This window comes from Oncorhynchus masou, chromosome 33 (assembly GCF_036934945.1).
Source record: "Oncorhynchus masou masou isolate Uvic2021 chromosome 33, UVic_Omas_1.1, whole genome shotgun sequence".
NCBI lineage: Eukaryota > Metazoa > Chordata > Actinopteri > Salmoniformes > Salmonidae > Oncorhynchus > Oncorhynchus masou.
The window spans coordinates 40308309-40326000 of record NC_088244.1 but is presented as its reverse complement, the minus strand read 5'-3'; the positions used below and the strand labels follow the sequence as shown (position 1 = coordinate 40326000).

Genomic DNA, 17692 nt, shown 5'->3' with positions numbered 1-17692 from the left:
ATGTTCCTCAATTAATTCATCAGTCATCAATGATATAGCCTATCTTGTTTTTAATGGATACATATATAATGCCTTAGGCTACTGCTGTCGTCGTTGCTTCCAGAGCGACAAATGGATGGAATTTAATTTCACTTTCCGTCACACCATCACACACCACTGTTCACTTTCTCTAATGGGCGGGGTTATGTATTACTATACTCCACTACTCCAATTCCGATCCAATCCAATCAGACTCTTTTGCTGGTGTAACCATTGGTTACCAATGCACAAGCATTTATTTATTTATTTTTAATTTTACCTTTATTTAAACAGGCAAGTCAGTTAAGAACACATTCTTCTTTTCAATGACGGCCTGGGAACAGTGGGTTAACTGCCTGTTCAGGGGCAGAACGACAGATTTGTACCTTGTCAGCTCGGGGGTTTGAACTCGGAACCTTCCGCCCCCATTATGGGATGTTCACGTCAGCTTCCTGTACAATGGTATTTCCTACAACTACACGTCAACATTTTCTCTAGGCTAAAGCTTACTACTTTATGAATTTATTTTAACAAGCTTTCAGAGGTTTCGTCTTCATAATCGGGACTTGCTTTATCAAAGGGAAAATGAAGGCAAAGAGTCAGCGGGAATACCTGGACATAACGTCAGAGCAGTGGGAAATCGGATTTGATCGCTACATAGCTGTCTGTTGAATCAGGGGTGTAAGTAATCAATACTCCAAAATTCGCAACGAAAACAAGCGTTTCTATTGGACAGTTTTAGTAGATAGGGCGGTACCTACCTAATTATGTCCAATAGAAACGCTAGTTTTCGTAGCAAAACAGAACGTTTTGCAACTGTTTCGGGTAATGCTTTTACACCCCAGGTGGTGACGTTGTTGACAGTATAATGAATGGTTCAAGGCAGGAGTAGTGGGTCATTGTCATCCTTAAAATCTATGGTTGTCATCAGCCAACCGTTTTTGTTTATGCATGCTATCAAACATAAATCACGTATCATTCGTTGGCAAGGTCTTGGCGTACTTTCTACTAAAGAGCTTCTACTACATTGTCAAAAAGGCAAGGGGTCAGGTTTTATCCCATTAAGTATTTTTTTGGTGCAGTCCAGACTGGCTTTTATTTTCAACGTCGTCGTTCAGATTTTGTCCGGTCTGGACGACAATTTCACGGATCCACCAGCACCTGAATACCCGACAATTGCAACTAATGTCATGGGTCTGGGTCAGATCTGATATGATTGTACGTGTAATTTGAATTGTGTTGTCCGGTAGGGCCCATACAGATCCGAACACGATTGCTGCAGTGGAGAGAAATTGTATAATTAATGCTGCTGCTCTTGTTTTTTACGAGAGTGGAGCGTGGCACGTGAAGCTTGTTGTTGGCCAATCACGAGTCATCAAATCGGGAGTAGGCTACATTCATAGAGCCTCTGTGTGTGTCAAAAGTTAGGAGCGTGGTTGGGGAGTAACGGATTACATGTAATCGTTGGCAAGGTCTTGGCGTACTTTCTACTAAAGAGCCTCTACTACATTGTCAAATCCGTTACATGTAAAGGATTACAAAAACGGTAACTGTAGTCCTTTACAGGCAAATATATTGTAATCAGATTAGATACTTTTGAAAAACTAGATAAATACTTCGAGGTTTAGTTTTAAATTCAGAAGGGATGTTTGCGAAAAAAAATATTTGATACTTATGTGTTCTCAATGACATTCAAATCAGCATTGAAAAACGCAGCAAGTTTAAATGTATTCAACGTAAGCGAGTCTGACCATAAATCAGAGACCACTATGATGACACACCAAGTGAAAAATGCCTCTTGCAACAGCTGCATAGTGTGGATCCCAGCCTATGGAATAAAAGTTCAGCTTTTTTTTGCACAAATTAATTCATGCTGATTTAAAAAAGAAATCCATAAGCCTAATGGACACATGCTCAAACTGGCACACTTTTGATAGACTTAAAGAGTCTGGGGTATGTGTAATTTGAATTGTCTTGTCCGGTAGGGCCCGTACAGATCCAAACACGATTGCTGCAGTGGAGAGAAATTGTATAATTAATGCTGCTGCTCTTGTTTTTTTACGAGAGTGGGGTTGGCACATATAGCTTGTTAATTTTTGGACTTATAATAGGCAGCATTGCAAAGAAAAAGTCATATCTCAGACTGGCCAGGAAAAAGAAAAGATTAAGATGGGCAAAAGAACACAGACACTGGACAAAGGAACTCTGCCAAGAAGGCCAGCATCCCTCCCACTCCTCTTTCTATTCTGGTTAGAGGCAGTTTGCGCTGTTCTGTGAAGGGAGTAGTACACAGCGTTGTACCAGCTCTTCAGTTTCTTGGCAATTTCTCGCATGGGATAGCCTTAATTTCTCAGAACAAGAATAGACTGACGAGTTTCAGAATAATGTTATTTGTTTCTGGCCATTTTGAACCTGTAAACTAACCCATAAATGCTGATGCTCCAGATACTCAACTTATCGAAAGAAGGACAGTTTTATTGCTTCTTTAATTAGGACAACAGTTTTCACCTGTGCTAACATAATTGCAAAATGGTTTTCTAATGATCAATTAGCCTTTTAAAATGATAAACTTGGATTAGATAACACAAGGTGCCATAGGAACACAGGAGTGATGGTTGCTGGTAATGGGCCTCTGTATGCCTATATTCCATTTTTTTTTATCTGCTGTTTCCAGCTACAGTATATATTTACAACATATTTACAACAATGTCTACATATTTCTGATCAATTTGATGTTATTTTACTGGACAAAAAAACAGCTTTTCTTTCAAAAACAAGGACATTTCTAAGTGACCCCAAACTTACGGTAGTGTAAGTGCATGTGGTAGATGGGAGCAATAATAAATATTTTGGTGCATTCTTCAGTTGGCTCGTCTTTCCTATATTAAGAGGCTTGAAAAAATATTATTGTGATATAATGCTTACTAATTATGTGCAATTGAAATTTGGCCATAAATATCAATGACCGAAATTACATATTTTCATCTGTAAATTACGTATTTTGAACGTCCTGAAAATACGTTTTTTCAACATCCAAAATGGACATCTTTTCAATGTTCTAAAAATGCATATTTATTTACAGTCCGGAAAATACATATTTTTGATGTTCAGACAATATATATATTCAACATCCAGAAAAGTCTTTATTTTCACCTTTCTTTCAGCCACTAAAATGCACATGACGTAAATGGCAGGAAAAGACATCTAAAATAATATCATGAGTTTGCTTACTGGGATGTTTCTGCAATGTTGCCATCGTGCTGGAGCATGCCAATGCAAGACATATTACAATTTGCCCTATGTCACTGTATCTAGCAAGCAGGTTTGGTGCATGATATGTAAGACTATTGATTACCTTTGTGTGGAACGTGTTATCTCTCTTCAGTGTAAGACATCACATCCACCACCACCATGCCAGAAGGGGAGGTACACCAGAGGAAGGGGAAGTCCAAGAAGTCCAAGTCAAAGGGCAAGGGGAAAGGCCAAGGTGGCAGTGCCAGCCCCAAGGCGGGAACCTTAGATGGGCAAGATGAGCTGCCATTATTGCCCCCCATCCAGCCCGTCAAGAAGGCTGTGGAGGAGAAGGTGGCCGTGGCCAAGGTGGAAGAAGAGTCGTCCATTTTCATCGGTCTCCAGGTGATGTTTCCCTACCTGCTGGCTGGGATGGGGATGGTGATGGCTGGGATGGTGCTGGACAGTGTCCAGGTGAGTGCTCCATGTTGTCTTGAACCACGATATCCAGCCTTCTCATGTTCGAGTGAATGCATCACATGACTATGAAGTATATACAGTAGGCAGTCACTTACGCTTACTCTGTTGGATGATCTGTCAAGTAATAATGCCAACATCTTGGTGTGTCTAATCTCATCAGTATTTGAGGACATAATTCATACTTCCAAAGGAATAAAAGTGTATTAACACTTCAATATTGATTCTTAAAACATAAATTACCTTAAAAAAACATGCCACTCAGATTGGTTAAAACATGTCATTTGTTTTGCTATAATGCTTTCATCAGTCCAAAGTAGATCCAGCTCGAAATGTGTTTAACCCTTCAAGACCTTGCTAAATATGCATTAGGTTTTTGACTGTTTTTGACAGTGTTTGGATGACAACCAGCTGGTTACAGCTTTAGTTTCAAATCATTTTTCTAATTCCTTGCTACCTTTGGGAAAATGCATTTTCAACTAATTTATTCAAAGGTTCAATATGTCCACCCCAATTGTGTCATCTCGTTAGACTGGCGAAGCCGTCTTATCTCGCGAGCTTACATATATGTTCGCTAGCGAAACAGACTGTAAGCTTGCGAGATCAGGATGGTTTGTACGAGGCTACCATCTAGTGCCCTAAAGCTCCAAAGTGCTCAAAAGCGAATGACAGTCAGTGGCAGTGCAGTGAATCAAGAAGAAATCAACATGGGCTAGGTGTTGTTTAGAAATTAATGGGATTCAGAGACAAAACATAATGTTAGTATGCAAGAAGTTGGCATACTTTAGGTTTAGGTTATGCATTGTGTCCTTAAAGTTGGGCTGGGCAATATATCTAATATTCAGGGTGGTTGTGAATGTGATGCATATTTTATTAGATTGCAGCATTCCATGATTTCAACATTATTGGATTAGAAGAGTAAAGAGAAGTGTCAACAGGAGAGGGTTGGTATGCTGCTGAAGTATGGCTCATTGCATGTCTCTTTCGCTGAATCACTGTTCTGATACTGCATGGCGCTGGCTTTGTCCTCTACTCTGCCCGTCGTCCCTGGCATTTGGCAGCCGGCTTACCCACCGGTGAGTAATCAGATGCTGGCTCTCGCTTCCTCTCTCTCCCTCTCTGTCTCGCCTTCTCCTTCCGTCCCTCCGCATCGTGCATGTGGTTTAGGGGGAAACACAGCGGTGAGATCAGCTTTACGTATACTGCTGACGGCAGAGAGGGAAGTGGTAGGATGCCCTAACATAAAGAGACAGTCACAGCATGCAGAGGGATAGACAGAGGCAGCCTGAGCAGAGGGGCATGAAAATAAGGACTGAGGGAGGATACGAGAGGGGCAGATACCAAGTGGTCACATGAAATGGGGTGACACTACACCCAGAGAGGAGCAAAGCCAGCCCACCAGTTAGAGTAAAGAGCAGGTCCCTGACATATGTTTCTGACAGGACTTGAACCTGTTACTACAACCGAAGAGGAAAGAGACTCTGTGTGCTAGAATAACGAGAGGAAAGTCGGAGGGGGGATAAACTGTGCGTTTAAGAGGGAGAGGGAGCATGGAGTGAGTGAGTCACGACACTAGAGAGAGAGAGGGAGGAATAGAGAGAGTGTGTCTCAGTCTGTAAGCCGGTCATCCTCCTGAATGACTGTGGCGCAGACAGACAGCCCTCCCCCTGCAGAGGCCTCCCTTGATGGTGAATGAGTCTCCAGGAACCTACTGCGTTGCCGTTTTCTCAGAGGACACAGAGAACACTTCTCCCGTCAGAGAGCCAGCAAAGGACCATCGAAAAGTCAAACAAATGGAACAGGAGCATCTAATGGGGCAGAAGGATCAACTGCACCTGCTGCCTCTTTCTCTTCTCTCTCAAGGACCGGGGATTGAGTGAAAGCCTCTTGGTATAGGTTAATTGTTTGTTTGTGAGGTAGTAAGATGGAGCCTGCAAGCTGTTGGTGTATCATATGATGGAGAGAGTGATCACTCTAGTGACATCTGGACCCCTCACCAGGACTGACGCATCAAAGGACTAGACTGTTGGGGTTTTCTGAGTTTGTTCCATTCACTCTCATTTCTTCTGGGGTAAAGGAGTATTCTAAGGTCAAGGACATGGCGAGGACAGAACAAGAACAACGTCTAACTTTAAGAGGACTTTAATCAAGTTCACCCAGTTTTCAGGGTCCATTGTTATTACTTCATAGTCAGCAGTTTTGTTCTAATGACCTTTCATGAATCACAGAAAGCAACATTGCAGTGAAGTCAAGCTCCCACCTGTGAGGTAAGCGGCAGAGACACTAGCTTGTGGTGCTTACTGGCAAAAGAACCAAGTACTTGTCTGTGGATCTCAGGCTGTCACTGTCCACCCCCCGGCCCTTTATCCCTACCAGTCAAGCGTTTGAGTAATGGGGTAAGTGTGTACAATCATGGTGGTGACTCGGCTGGAACTGGAGCTGTGCTACCAGGGGAAGAAGTTGCGTGGCTTCACCTGTAAGCTGACCCGCTCTGCCCATGGCTTCCTGCCTGAGAGCTCCTGGCAGATCGCAGCCCAGGTGCTGCTGCCATACCTGGTGGCTGGACTGGGAATGGTCTCCGCTGGCATCATCATGGATATTGTTCAAGTATGGATCTATGTGATGGGCTTCCTATCTCCTCCTACTTCTCTGTGTGTGTGTGTGTGTGTGTGTGTGTGTGTGTGTGTGTGTGTGTGTGTGTGTGTGTGTGTGTGTGTGTGTGTGTGTGTGTGTGTGTGTGTGTGTGTGTGTGTGTGTGTGTGTGTGTGTGTGTGTGTGTGAGCGAGCGTAACCGATTCTAGTCCTATTTTTATGCAATTTGATAGGAATCAAAATGGTCAGATCATTAAAGGCCAGCAGGGACAGGACCTCTTACAGCACTGTCTTTTAGAACATCTGAGAGAATTGTTTTGAGAATGGTTTCCCTCCTGTTGTAACCTCTCTGGGAAATAGCATTGCATTTTAGTCACTGGAAAGATGGACAATGACTTAAAACAGAGGAGTCATCATGCCTATGATTTGCTTATCAGTTTTTCATGATAATCCAAACTGGGTTTCTGTTTATATCCTCTCTCTATTTTGGATATCAGTTTGAACTCTTTCTCCACCTTCCATTGCCATACAAATCATATTTGGAGGTGGGAAAGGTTGGTCTGGGGAGGCTTTCATTGTGTAGAGAGAGAGAGAGTGGGCGGTTGGCTGACAGAGGGAGGACTGATGAATCAAAATCAAATCAAATTTATTTATATAGCCCTTCATACATCAGCTGATATCTCAAAGTGCTGTACAGAAACCCAGCCTAAAACCCCAAACAGCAAGCAGTTCAGGTGTAGAAGCACGGTGGCTAGGAAAAACTCCCTAGAAAGGCTAAAACCTAGGAAGAAACCTAGAGAGGAACCAGGCTATGTGGTGTGGCCAGTCCTCTTCTGGCTGTGCCGGGTGGAGATTATAACAGAACATGGCCAAGATGTTCAAATGTTCATAAATGACCAGCATGGGCAAATAATAATAAGGCAGAACAGTTGAAACTGGAGCAGCAGCACGGCCAGGTGGACTGGGGACAGCAAGGAGTCATCATGTCAGGTATTCCTAAGGCATGGTCCTAGGGTTCAGGTCCTCCGAGAGAGAGAGAGAGAGAGAAAGAGAGAATTAGAGAGAGCACACTTAAATTCACACAGGACACCGAATAGGACAGGAGAAGTACTCCAGATATAACAAACTGACCCTAGCCCCCCGACACATAAAGACTGCAGCATAAATACTGGAGGCTGAGACAGGAGGGGTCAGGAGACACTGTGGCCCCATCCGAGGACACCCCCGGACAGGGCCAAACAGGAAGGATATAACCCCACCCACTTTGCCAAAGCACAGCCCCCACACCACTAGAGGGATATCTTCAACCACCAACTTACCATCCTGAGACAAGGCCGAGTATAGCCCACAAAGATCTTCGCCACGGCACAACCCAAGGGGGGGCGCCAACCCAGACAGGAAGATCACGTCAGTGACTCAACCCACTCATGTGACGCACCCCTCCCAGGGACGACATGGAAGAGCACCAGTAAGCCAGTGACTCAGCCCCTGTAATAGGGTTAGAGGCAGAGAATCCCAGTGGAAAGAGGGGAACCGGCCAGGCAGAGACAGCAAGGGCGGTTCGTTGCTCCAGAGCCTTTCCGTTCACCTTCCCACTCCTGGGCCAGACTACACTCATTCATATGACCCACTGAAGAGAATCAGACTGGGAGTGAGAGAGACAGAGGTTTGCATCCAAAAATGGCACCCTATTCCCTATGTAGTGCATTAGATAAGGGCTAGGGTGCCATTTTGGTCACAGAGTCGGAGCTCTGAGCTGGAGCTAGGGCTCTGGACCGCCGACCAGTGGAAGCAAAATTAAGATAGGGCCCGAATGTGACAGCCTTTAGTCGACATTTGAGAAGAACTTGAGAGCGGCGTTTAAAAATAACCTACCCCACCCCCATCCTGGCAAAGCTGACTTATCTGTTTATTTATACATGCCTCTATTTTTAGATCTTCAGTAGGGGGGTTGTAGACACGTTGTCAAGAGGAACTCTTAGACACTAAATTAAGCTATTTTAATTTTCTGTCTGACAAAGTCTATCTGACAAAATAGTTGCCAATATATCACTGAGATTAAACTCAAGTAGAATTTGAGACTAATATTTAATTTTGAAGATCACAGTTTACAATTGAAAGAAGGGCTGCTGGTGTTGGATTCTTTTTTTTTGCGTTGGGATGATGGTTGTATTTAAGGACAATATAAGTGTTTATCCCTGTCGGGGTCTGGCTGAAAGGATACAGTTGATGATGATTTCTGTGTGTTTCAGCATTGGGAGGTGTTTAAGGTCATCACAGAGATTTTCATCCTGGTTCCAGCTCTGGTGGGACTGAAGGGCAACCTGGAGATGACCCTGGCTGCTCGCCTCTCCACTGCAGTGAGTCCACATTTAAACATTTAAAAAAAAAATGTTTCACCTTTATTTAGCCAGGTAGGCAAGTTGAGAACAAGTTCACATTTACAACTGTGACCTGGCCAAGAATAAAGCAAAGCAGTTCGACACATACAACAACACAGAGTTACACATGGAATAAACAAAACATACAGTCAATAATACAGTTGAAGAAAACCTATATACAGTGTGTGCAAATGAGGTAAGAAAAGGGAGGAAAGGCAATAAATAGGCCATGGTGGCAAAGTAATTACAATATACCAATTAGACACTAGAGTGATTGATGTGCAGAAGATGTATGTGCAAGTAGAAATACAGGGGTGCAAAGGAGCAAAATAAATAAATACAGTATTTTTTTTTTATTTCACCTTTATTTAACCAGGTAGGTTAGTTGAGAACAAGTTCTCATTTGCAACTGCGACCTGGCCAAGATAAAGCATAGCAATTCGACACATACAACAACACAGAGTTACACATGGAATAAACAAAACATTCAGTCAATAATACAGTAGAAAAAAAAATGAAAATAAGGGAGTTAAGGCAATAAATAGGCCATGGTGGCGAAGTAATTACAATATAGCAATTAAATTAAACTGAGATGGAAAGATGGGCTGTTTACAGATGGGCTATGTACAGGTGCAGTGATTTGTGAGCTGCTCTGACAGCTGGTGCTTAAAGCTAGTGAGGGAGATATGAGTCTCCAGCATCAGTGATTTTTGCAGTTCGTTCCAGTCATTGGCAGCAGAGAACTGGAAGGAGAGGCGAGAATTGGCTTTGGGGGGGCTTTGGGGGTGACCAGTGACAACTACGTGCTGGAGCGTGTGCTTCGTGTGGGTGCTGCTATGGTGACCAGTCAGCTGAGATTTACCTAGCAGAGACTTGTAGATAACCTGTAGCCAGTTGGTTTGGTGACGAGAGCGTACCACATGAGCATACAGGTCGCAGTGGTGAGTAGTGTATGGGGCTTTGGTAACAAAATGGATGGCACTGTGATAGACTGCATCCAATTTGTTGAGTTGAGTGATGGAGGCTATTTTATAGATGACATCGCCAAAGTCGAGGATTGGTAAGATGGTCAGTTTTACGAGGGTATGTTTGGCAGCATGAGTGAAGGATGCTTCGTTGTGAAATAGGAAGACATTTCTAGATTTAATTTTGGATTGGAGATGCTTAATGTGAGTCTGGAAGGAGAGTTTACAGTCTAACGAGACACCTAGGTATTTGTAGTTGTCCACATATTCTAAGGCAGAACCGTCCAGAGTAGTGATTTGCTGGGCGGGCGGGCAGGTGTGGGCAGCGATCGGTTGAAGAGCATGCATTTGGTTTTACTTGCATTTAAGAGCAGTTGGAGGCCATGGAAGGAGAGTTGTATGGCATTGAAGCTCGTCTGGAGGTTAGTTAACACAATGTCCAAAGAAGGGCCAGATGTATACAGAATGGTGTCATCTGCGTAGAGGTGGATCAGAGAATCACCAGCAGCAAGAGCGACATCATTGATGTATACAGAGAGAGAGAGTCGGCCTGAGAATTAAACCCTGTGGCACCCCCATAGAGACTGCCAGAGGTCCGGACAACAGGCCCTCCGATTTGACAGACTGAACTCTGTCAGAGAAGTAGTTGGTGAACGAAGCGAGGCAGTCATTTGAGAAACCAAGGCTGTTTAGTCTGCCTATAAGAATGTGGTGATTGACAGAGTCGAAAGCCTTGGCCAGGTCGATGAACACAGCTGCACAGTAATGTCTCTTATCGATGGCAGTTATGATATCGTTTAGGACCTTGAGCGTGGCTGAGGTGCACCCATGACCAGCTCTGAAACTTGATTGCATAGCGGAGAAGGTACAGTGGGATTCGAAATGGTCGGTAATCTGTTAACTTGGCTTTCGAAGACCTTAGAAAGGCGGGTTAGGATAGATATAGGTCTACAGCAGTATGGGTCTAGAGTGTCTCCCCTTTGAAGAGGGGGATGACCGCGGGAGCTTTCCAATCTTTGGGAATCTCAGACGATACGAAAGAGATGTTGAACAGGCTAGTAATAGGGGTTACAACAATTTTTGGCAGATCATTTTAGAAAGAGAGGGTCCAGATTGTCTAGCCCGGCTGATTTGTAGGGGTCCAGATTTTGCAGCTCTTTCAGAACATCAGCTGACTGGATTTGGGTGAAGGAGAAATGGTGGGGGCTTGGGCGGGTTGCTGTGGAGGGTGCCGGGCAGTTGACCGGGATAGGGGTAGCCAGGTGGAAAGCATGGCCAGCCGTAGAGAAATGCTTATTGAAATTCTCAATTATAGTGGATTTATCGCTATTGACAGTGTTTCCTAGCCTCAGTGCAGTGGGCAGCTGGGAGGAGGTGTTCTTATTCTCCATGGACTTTACAGTGTCCCAGAACTTTTTTGAGTTCGTACTACAGGATGCAAATTTCTGTTTGAAAAAGCTAGCCTTTAGCTTTCCTAACTTCCCTAAAACGTTGCATATCACGGGGGCTATTCGATGCTAATGCAGAACGACACAGGATGTTTTTGTGCTGGTCAAGGGCAAACAGGTCTAGAGTGAACCAAGGGCTATATCTATTCCTGGTTGTAATTTTTGGGGGAATGGAGCATGCTTATTTAAGATGGTGAGGAAGGCACTTTTAAAGAATAAACAGGCATCCTCTACTGACGAGATGAGGTCCACATCTTCAGCATCCTAAGATAAATATAACAATATACTGTATACCATTTAGAATATGCTTTAATCCTAATAGTCATACTTGCATACATTTTATGTACGGAATCGAACCCACTATCCTGTTGTTCAAAGCACCATGCTCTACCAGCTACTGAGCTACATAGGACTGCATACTATTGTATATAGTACGTAGTATTAGCCCAAGTAGGACGGCAAAGTGGCCTGGTCTCTCTATGCTTTCTTGCTAACTCCTAGGGGCTAGTGTCAAAGTGTAAATAAACACACATTTCCCCACACATAGTCAAATGCAACGCTCTTGTTGAAAAGCCAAAGTTTGATGTTGGTGTATGCTGTACTAATGATGAGCTCTCTTGTTTAGGCTAACACTGGACAGATGGATGACCCCAAGCATCAGTGGACGATGGTGTGCAGCAACCTGGCTCTCATTCAGGTAATCTCCAATTGATTTATTGGGAGATAGGCAGACAGGAAGATGAACATAAGTCTTCCTAGGCACTACTTGGCCTTTTATATCCAAATCTGAAAGACAACCTTGGGCTACAGTTACAGTGCCTAACTTGACCTCGAGGATCAACAGGATCACTATAAAAACAGCTGTGTTAGACTCGTCCAAGGTTAGGAAGAGGTCAAGATAGCTCTTGGTCACACATTATCCAAGGCATAATAATGAAGGTAGCCTAAGCTCATAAGGTACATTAGATGTGATGGATGGACCCAGGGGATATGAAAATCGATTCTCTCCACAGGTTCAGGCCACGGTGGTGGGCTTCCTGGCTGCCGTGGCAGCCATATTACTAGGGGCCATGTCTAGAGGTGGGGTGGAGCTGGACCAAGCTGCTGTGCTCTGTGCCAGCAGCATCATCACTGCATTCGTGGCAGCACTGTCTCTAGGTGCGTTCACCCTCAAGGTGTCTTTATTAGATTGAGATTCCAAATGTCTTGACCGTAGTATCTGTTAACGGTTGTGCTCACAGTCACCCCCTCTCTCACTTCTCCATCCCTCGCTCTACCTCCCTTCCCTCTCTCCTTCCTTCCCTCCGTCCCTCTCTCTCCCTCCCTCCATAGGTCTGGTAATGATTGGGGTGATCATTGGCGCCAGGAAAGTGGGCATCAACCCAGACAATGTGGCCACACCCATCGCTGCCAGTCTGGGAGATCTAATCACACTGTCCCTGCTGGCTGGAGTCAGTACTATACTCTACCAGTACCGAGGTATGGCTTTATAATAATGGATGAAGGGTTTAATTCAACTTTTAATTAGAAATCAGTAATTAGGTCCTCCCGAGTGGTGCAGCGGTCTAAGGTACTGCATCGCAGTGTTGCGGCGTCACTACAGCCTGGGGATCGATCCCAGGTACAATTGGCCCAGCGTCGTCCGGGTTAGGGGAGGGTTTGGCCAGGGGGGCTTTACTTGGCTCGTCACACTCTAGTGACTACTTGTGGTGGGCCGAGTGCCTGCAGGCTGACTTAGGTCGTCAGTTGAACGGTGTTTCCGCCGACACTGGTGCAGCTGGCTTCAGGGTTAAGCGAGTGGGTGTTAAGAAGCTCGGTTTGGCGGGTCATGTTTCGGAGGGCGCATGACTCGACCTTCGCCTCTCCCGAGCCTGTTGGGTTATTGCAGCGATGAAAGAAGATTGTAATCACAAAATGGGGGTAAAAATTACAAAAACAATACACTAAAAAAAGATGGCAGTAATTAAACAATTAATAGAGTCAGTAGAGTACATGTATCTGGGTAAATAACTATTTAAGCAAATTAAGACCTCCACATTGTGGTAGTATTATTCAGAACCGGCAGAGGTCAGAAGTTACACTGAACAAACATATAAATGTAACATGTTAAGTGTTGGTTCCATGTTTCATAAGCTAAAATAAAAGATCCCAGACATTTTTTCATATGCTCAAAAATATTATTTCTCTGAAATGTTATGCATATTTGTTTATATCCCTGTTCGTGAGCATTTCTCCTTTGCCTAGATAATCCATCCCCCTGACAGGTGTGGCATATCAAGAAGCTGATTAAACAGCATGATCATTACACAGGTGCACCTTGTGCTGGGGACAATAGAAGGACAGTTTTGTCACACAACACAATGCCACAGATGTCTCAAGTTTTGAGGGAGCGTGCAATTGGCATGCTGAGTGCGGGAATGTCCACCAGAGCAGTTTGTAGTTGTATTTGTATTTATTATGGATCTGCCAAGGCAGCAGCTACTCTTCCTGGAGTCCAGCAAAAATGAAGGCAGTAATATACATTATATTACCATTTTTAAACATTAAAATACATTTTTACAACAGATTTCACAGTACAATAAGTGTGTGCCCTCCGGCCACAAGTCAATACTAGAACTCACAATCCAGATGTACGTGTGTGTATATTGTGCATGTTATGTGTGTTTATGTATGCGTGTGTTTGTACCTGTGTGTGACTCTTCATAGTCCTCGCTGTTCCATTTATCTGTTATTTAAATCAGATTTTACCGCTTGCTTGAGTTACTTGATGTAGAATAGAGTTCCATATATCCATGGCCCTATGTAGTACTATGCGCCTGTTCTGAACTTGGGGACTGTGAAGAGACCTCTGGTGGCATGTCTTGTGGCGTTATATGCATGGGTGTCCGAGCTGTGTGCTAAACAGACAGCTCGGTGCATTCAACATGTCAAATACTTCTTACAAAAACAAGTAGTGATGAAGTCAATCTCTCCTCTACTTTGAGCCATGAGAGATTGACATGCATATTATTCATGTTAGCTCTACGTGTACATTAAAGGGCCAGCAGTGTTTTGGGCCAGTTGTAATTTTCCCAAGTCCCTCTTTGTTGGCACCTGACAACAAGACTGGGCAGTAAGCACAGGTGTGACAAACATAGGGCCTGTAGGACTTGCCTTGTTGATATTGTTGTTAAGAAGGCAGAGCAGCACTTTATTATGGACAGACCTCTCCTATTTTTAGCTACTGTGTAACGGCGTTCTTCGTTTGTCGCAAGAAAGTCGGACCGAAATGCAGCGTGTTGGTTACTCATGTTTTTTAATGAAACAAAATGACGATTACATAAAAATACGGAGACAAATACAAAAACAACAAAACGGAACGTGAAACCTAAATACAGCCTATCTGGTGAAACTACACAGAGACAGGAACAATCACCCACGAAATACACAGTGAAACCCAGGCTACCTAAATACGGTTCCCCATCAGAGACAACAAGAATCACCTGACTCTGATTGAGAACCGCCTCAGGCAGCCAAACCTAAACTAAACACACCCCCAATCAACCACAATCCCAATGCCTACAAAAAACCCAATACGACAACACAATAACATAAACCCATGTCACACCCTGGCCTGACCAACTAATTAACTAAAACACAAAATACTAAGACCAAGGCGTGACAGAACCCCCCCCCCCCAAGTTGCGGACTCCCGGACGCACCTCAAAACCATAGGGAGGGTCCGGGTGGGCGTCCGTCCATGGTGGCGGTTCTGGCTCGGGACGTGGACCCCACTCCATTAATGTCATAGTTCCTCCCCTACGCGTCCTGGGATAATCCACCCTCGCCGCCGACCATGGCCTAGTAGTCCTCACCCAGAACCCCACTGGACTGAGGGGCAGCTCGAGACAGAAGGGCAGCTCGGGACAGAGGGGCAGCTCGGGACAGAGGGGCAGCTCGGGACAGAGGGGCAGCTCAGGACAGAGGGGCAGCTCGGGACAGAGGTGCAGCTTGGAACAGAGGAAGCCCAGCACTGAGAGGAAGCCCAGCACTGAGAGGAAGCCCAGCACTGAAAGGAAGCCCAGCACTGAGAGGAAGCCCAGCCAGGCAGTTGAATCCGGCAGATCATGGCTGACTGGCGGATCTGGAAGAGTCTGGTTGACTGGCGGATCTGGAAGAGTCTGGTTGACTGGCGGATCTGGAAGAGTCTGGTTGACTGGCAGATCTGGAAGAGTCTGGTTGACTGGCAGATCTGGAAGAGTCTGGCTGACTGGCAGATCTGGAAGCGTCTGGCTGACTGGCAGATCTGGAAGCGTCTGGCTGACTGGCAGATCTGGAAGCGTCTGGCTGACTGGCAGATCTGGAAGAGTCTGGCTGACTGGCAGATCTGGAAGAGTCTGGCTGACTGGCAGATCTGGAAGAGTCTGGCTGACTGGCGGATCCTGGCAGACTGACGGCTCTGGCTGCTTCATGCTGACTGACGGCTCTGGCTGCTCCATGCAGATTGACAGCTCTGGCGGCTTCTTGCAGACTGACAGCTCTGACTGTTCCATGCAGACTAACAGCTTTGGCAGCTCCTTGCCGACTAACAGCTCCTTGCAGACTGGCAGCTCCTTGCAGACTGGCAGCTCCTTGCAGACTGGCAGCTCCTTGCAGACTGGCAGCTCCATGCAGACTGGCAGCTCTGGCTGCTCCAAGCAGACTGACAGCTCTAGCTGCTCCATGCAGACTGGCAGCTCTGGCTGCTCCGAACAGGCAGGAGGCTCCGGCAGCGCTGTAGAGGAGGAAGGCTCTGATAGCCCTGAACAGACAGGAGACTCCGGTAGAGGCGGGAGACTCCGACAGCACAGGAGAAGCGAGGCGCACTGTAGGCCTGATGCGTGGTGCTGGCACTGGTGATACTGGAGCGAGGACACGCACAGGAAACCTGGTGCGGGGAGCTGCTACCGGAGGACTGGTGTGTGGAGGTGGCTCTGGATAGACCGGACCGTGCAGGCGCACTGGAGCTCTTGAGCACCGAGCCTGCCCAACCTTACCTGGCTCGATGCCCACTCTAGCCCGGCCAATACGAAGGGCTGGTATGAACCGCACCGGGCTATGCACCCGCACTGGAAACACCGTGCGCTCCATAGCATAACACGGTGTCTGCCCGGTCTCTCTAGCCCACCGGTAAGCACAGGGAGTTTGCGCAGGTCTCCTACCTGGCATAGCCATACTCCCTTTAAGCCCCCCCCCAATAATTTTTGGGGGCTGCTTTTCGGGCTTCCATCCACGTCGCCGTGCTGCCTCCTTATACCAGCGCATCTCCGCTTTCGCCGCCTCTAGTTCTTCCTTGGGACGGCGATATTCTCCAGGCTGTGCCCAGGGTCCTTTTCCGTCTAATATCTCCTCCCAAGTCCAGAAGTCCTTAGATCGCTGCTCCTCACAATTAACAGGAAGAGTAGGCTCAGGTCTGACTCCTGACTCTGCTACTCTCTCCCTGAGCCCTCCCCCAATAAATATTTGGGGGTGACTTTCGGGTTTCGCTCTGCGCCGCCGTGTCTTTCTTTTCGACTCCATTCGCCTATAGCCCTCATCGCACTGCTCCATCGAATCCCAGGCGGGCTCTGGCACTCTCTCTGGGTCGGCCGCCCACCTGTCTATTTCTTCCCACGTCGTATACTCCAAGCCTCTGCTGTCCATAACGTCCTCCCTTCGCTGCTGTCTGTTAACACGCTGCTCGGTCCGAGTGTGGTGGGTGATTCTGTAACGGCGTTCTTCGTTTGTCGCAAGAGAGTCGGACCGAAATGCAGCGTGTTGGTTACTCATGTTTTTTAATGAAACAAAATGACGATTACATAAAAATACTGAGACAAATACAAAAACAACAAAACGGAACGTGAAACCTAAATACAGCCTATTTGGTGAAACTACACAGAGACAGGAACAATCACCCACGAAATACACAGTGAAACCCAGGCTACCTAAATACGGTTCCCCATCAGAGACAACAAGAATCACTTGACTCTGATTGAGAACCGCCTCAGGCAGCCGAACCTAAACTAAACACACCCCTAATCAACCACAATCCCAATGCCTACAAAAACCCCAATACGGCAGCAAAATAACATAAACCCATGTCACACCCTGGCCTGACCAACTAATTAACTAAAACACAAAATACTAAGACCAAGGCGTGACATACTGTTGCATCAATATGTTTTGACCATAACAGTTTTACAATCCAGCGTTACTCAAAGCAGTTTAGTCTCCTCAATTTGCTCAATTTCCACATTATTCATTACAATATTTAGTTGAGGTTTAGGGTTTAGTGAATGATTTGTCCCAAATACAATGCTAGGACTAACTGATTTCTTGCCACCCATTCTGAAACTGACTGTTACTCTTTGTGAAGTGTTGCAGTGATTTCACTCACTGTAGTAGCTGACGTGTATAGTGTTGAGTCATCCGCATACATAGACACACAGGCTTTACTCAGACCCAGTGGCAGGGCATTAGTAAATATTGAAAAAAGTAAGGGGCCTAGACAGCTTCCCTGTGGAATGCCTGATTTTACCGCAGTTATGTTGGAGAGGCTACCTTAAAAGAACACTGAGGGTGT

The 17692-nt window shown here is 45.6% G+C and overlaps 1 protein-coding gene across 2 annotated transcripts in view; it reads left to right on the top strand.

Moving 5' to 3' along the window:
* The first annotated feature begins 471 nt into the window (after positions 1–471).
* LOC135528541 (solute carrier family 41 member 1-like) overlaps positions 472–17692 on the top strand; it is a 32151-nt gene continuing 14930 nt past the window's right edge. For both annotated transcript variants that reach the window (XM_064957696.1, XM_064957697.1), the window contains exons 1-6: positions 472–699; positions 3404–3723; positions 8571–8678; positions 11738–11809; positions 12126–12270; positions 12445–12591. In XM_064957696.1, coding sequence (XP_064813768.1) covers positions 3430–3723; positions 8571–8678; positions 11738–11809; positions 12126–12270; positions 12445–12591 — 766 coding nt within the window. In that variant the 5' untranslated portion in view covers positions 472–699; positions 3404–3429. The remainder of the gene's footprint in view (positions 700–3403; positions 3724–8570; positions 8679–11737; positions 11810–12125; positions 12271–12444; positions 12592–17692) is intronic.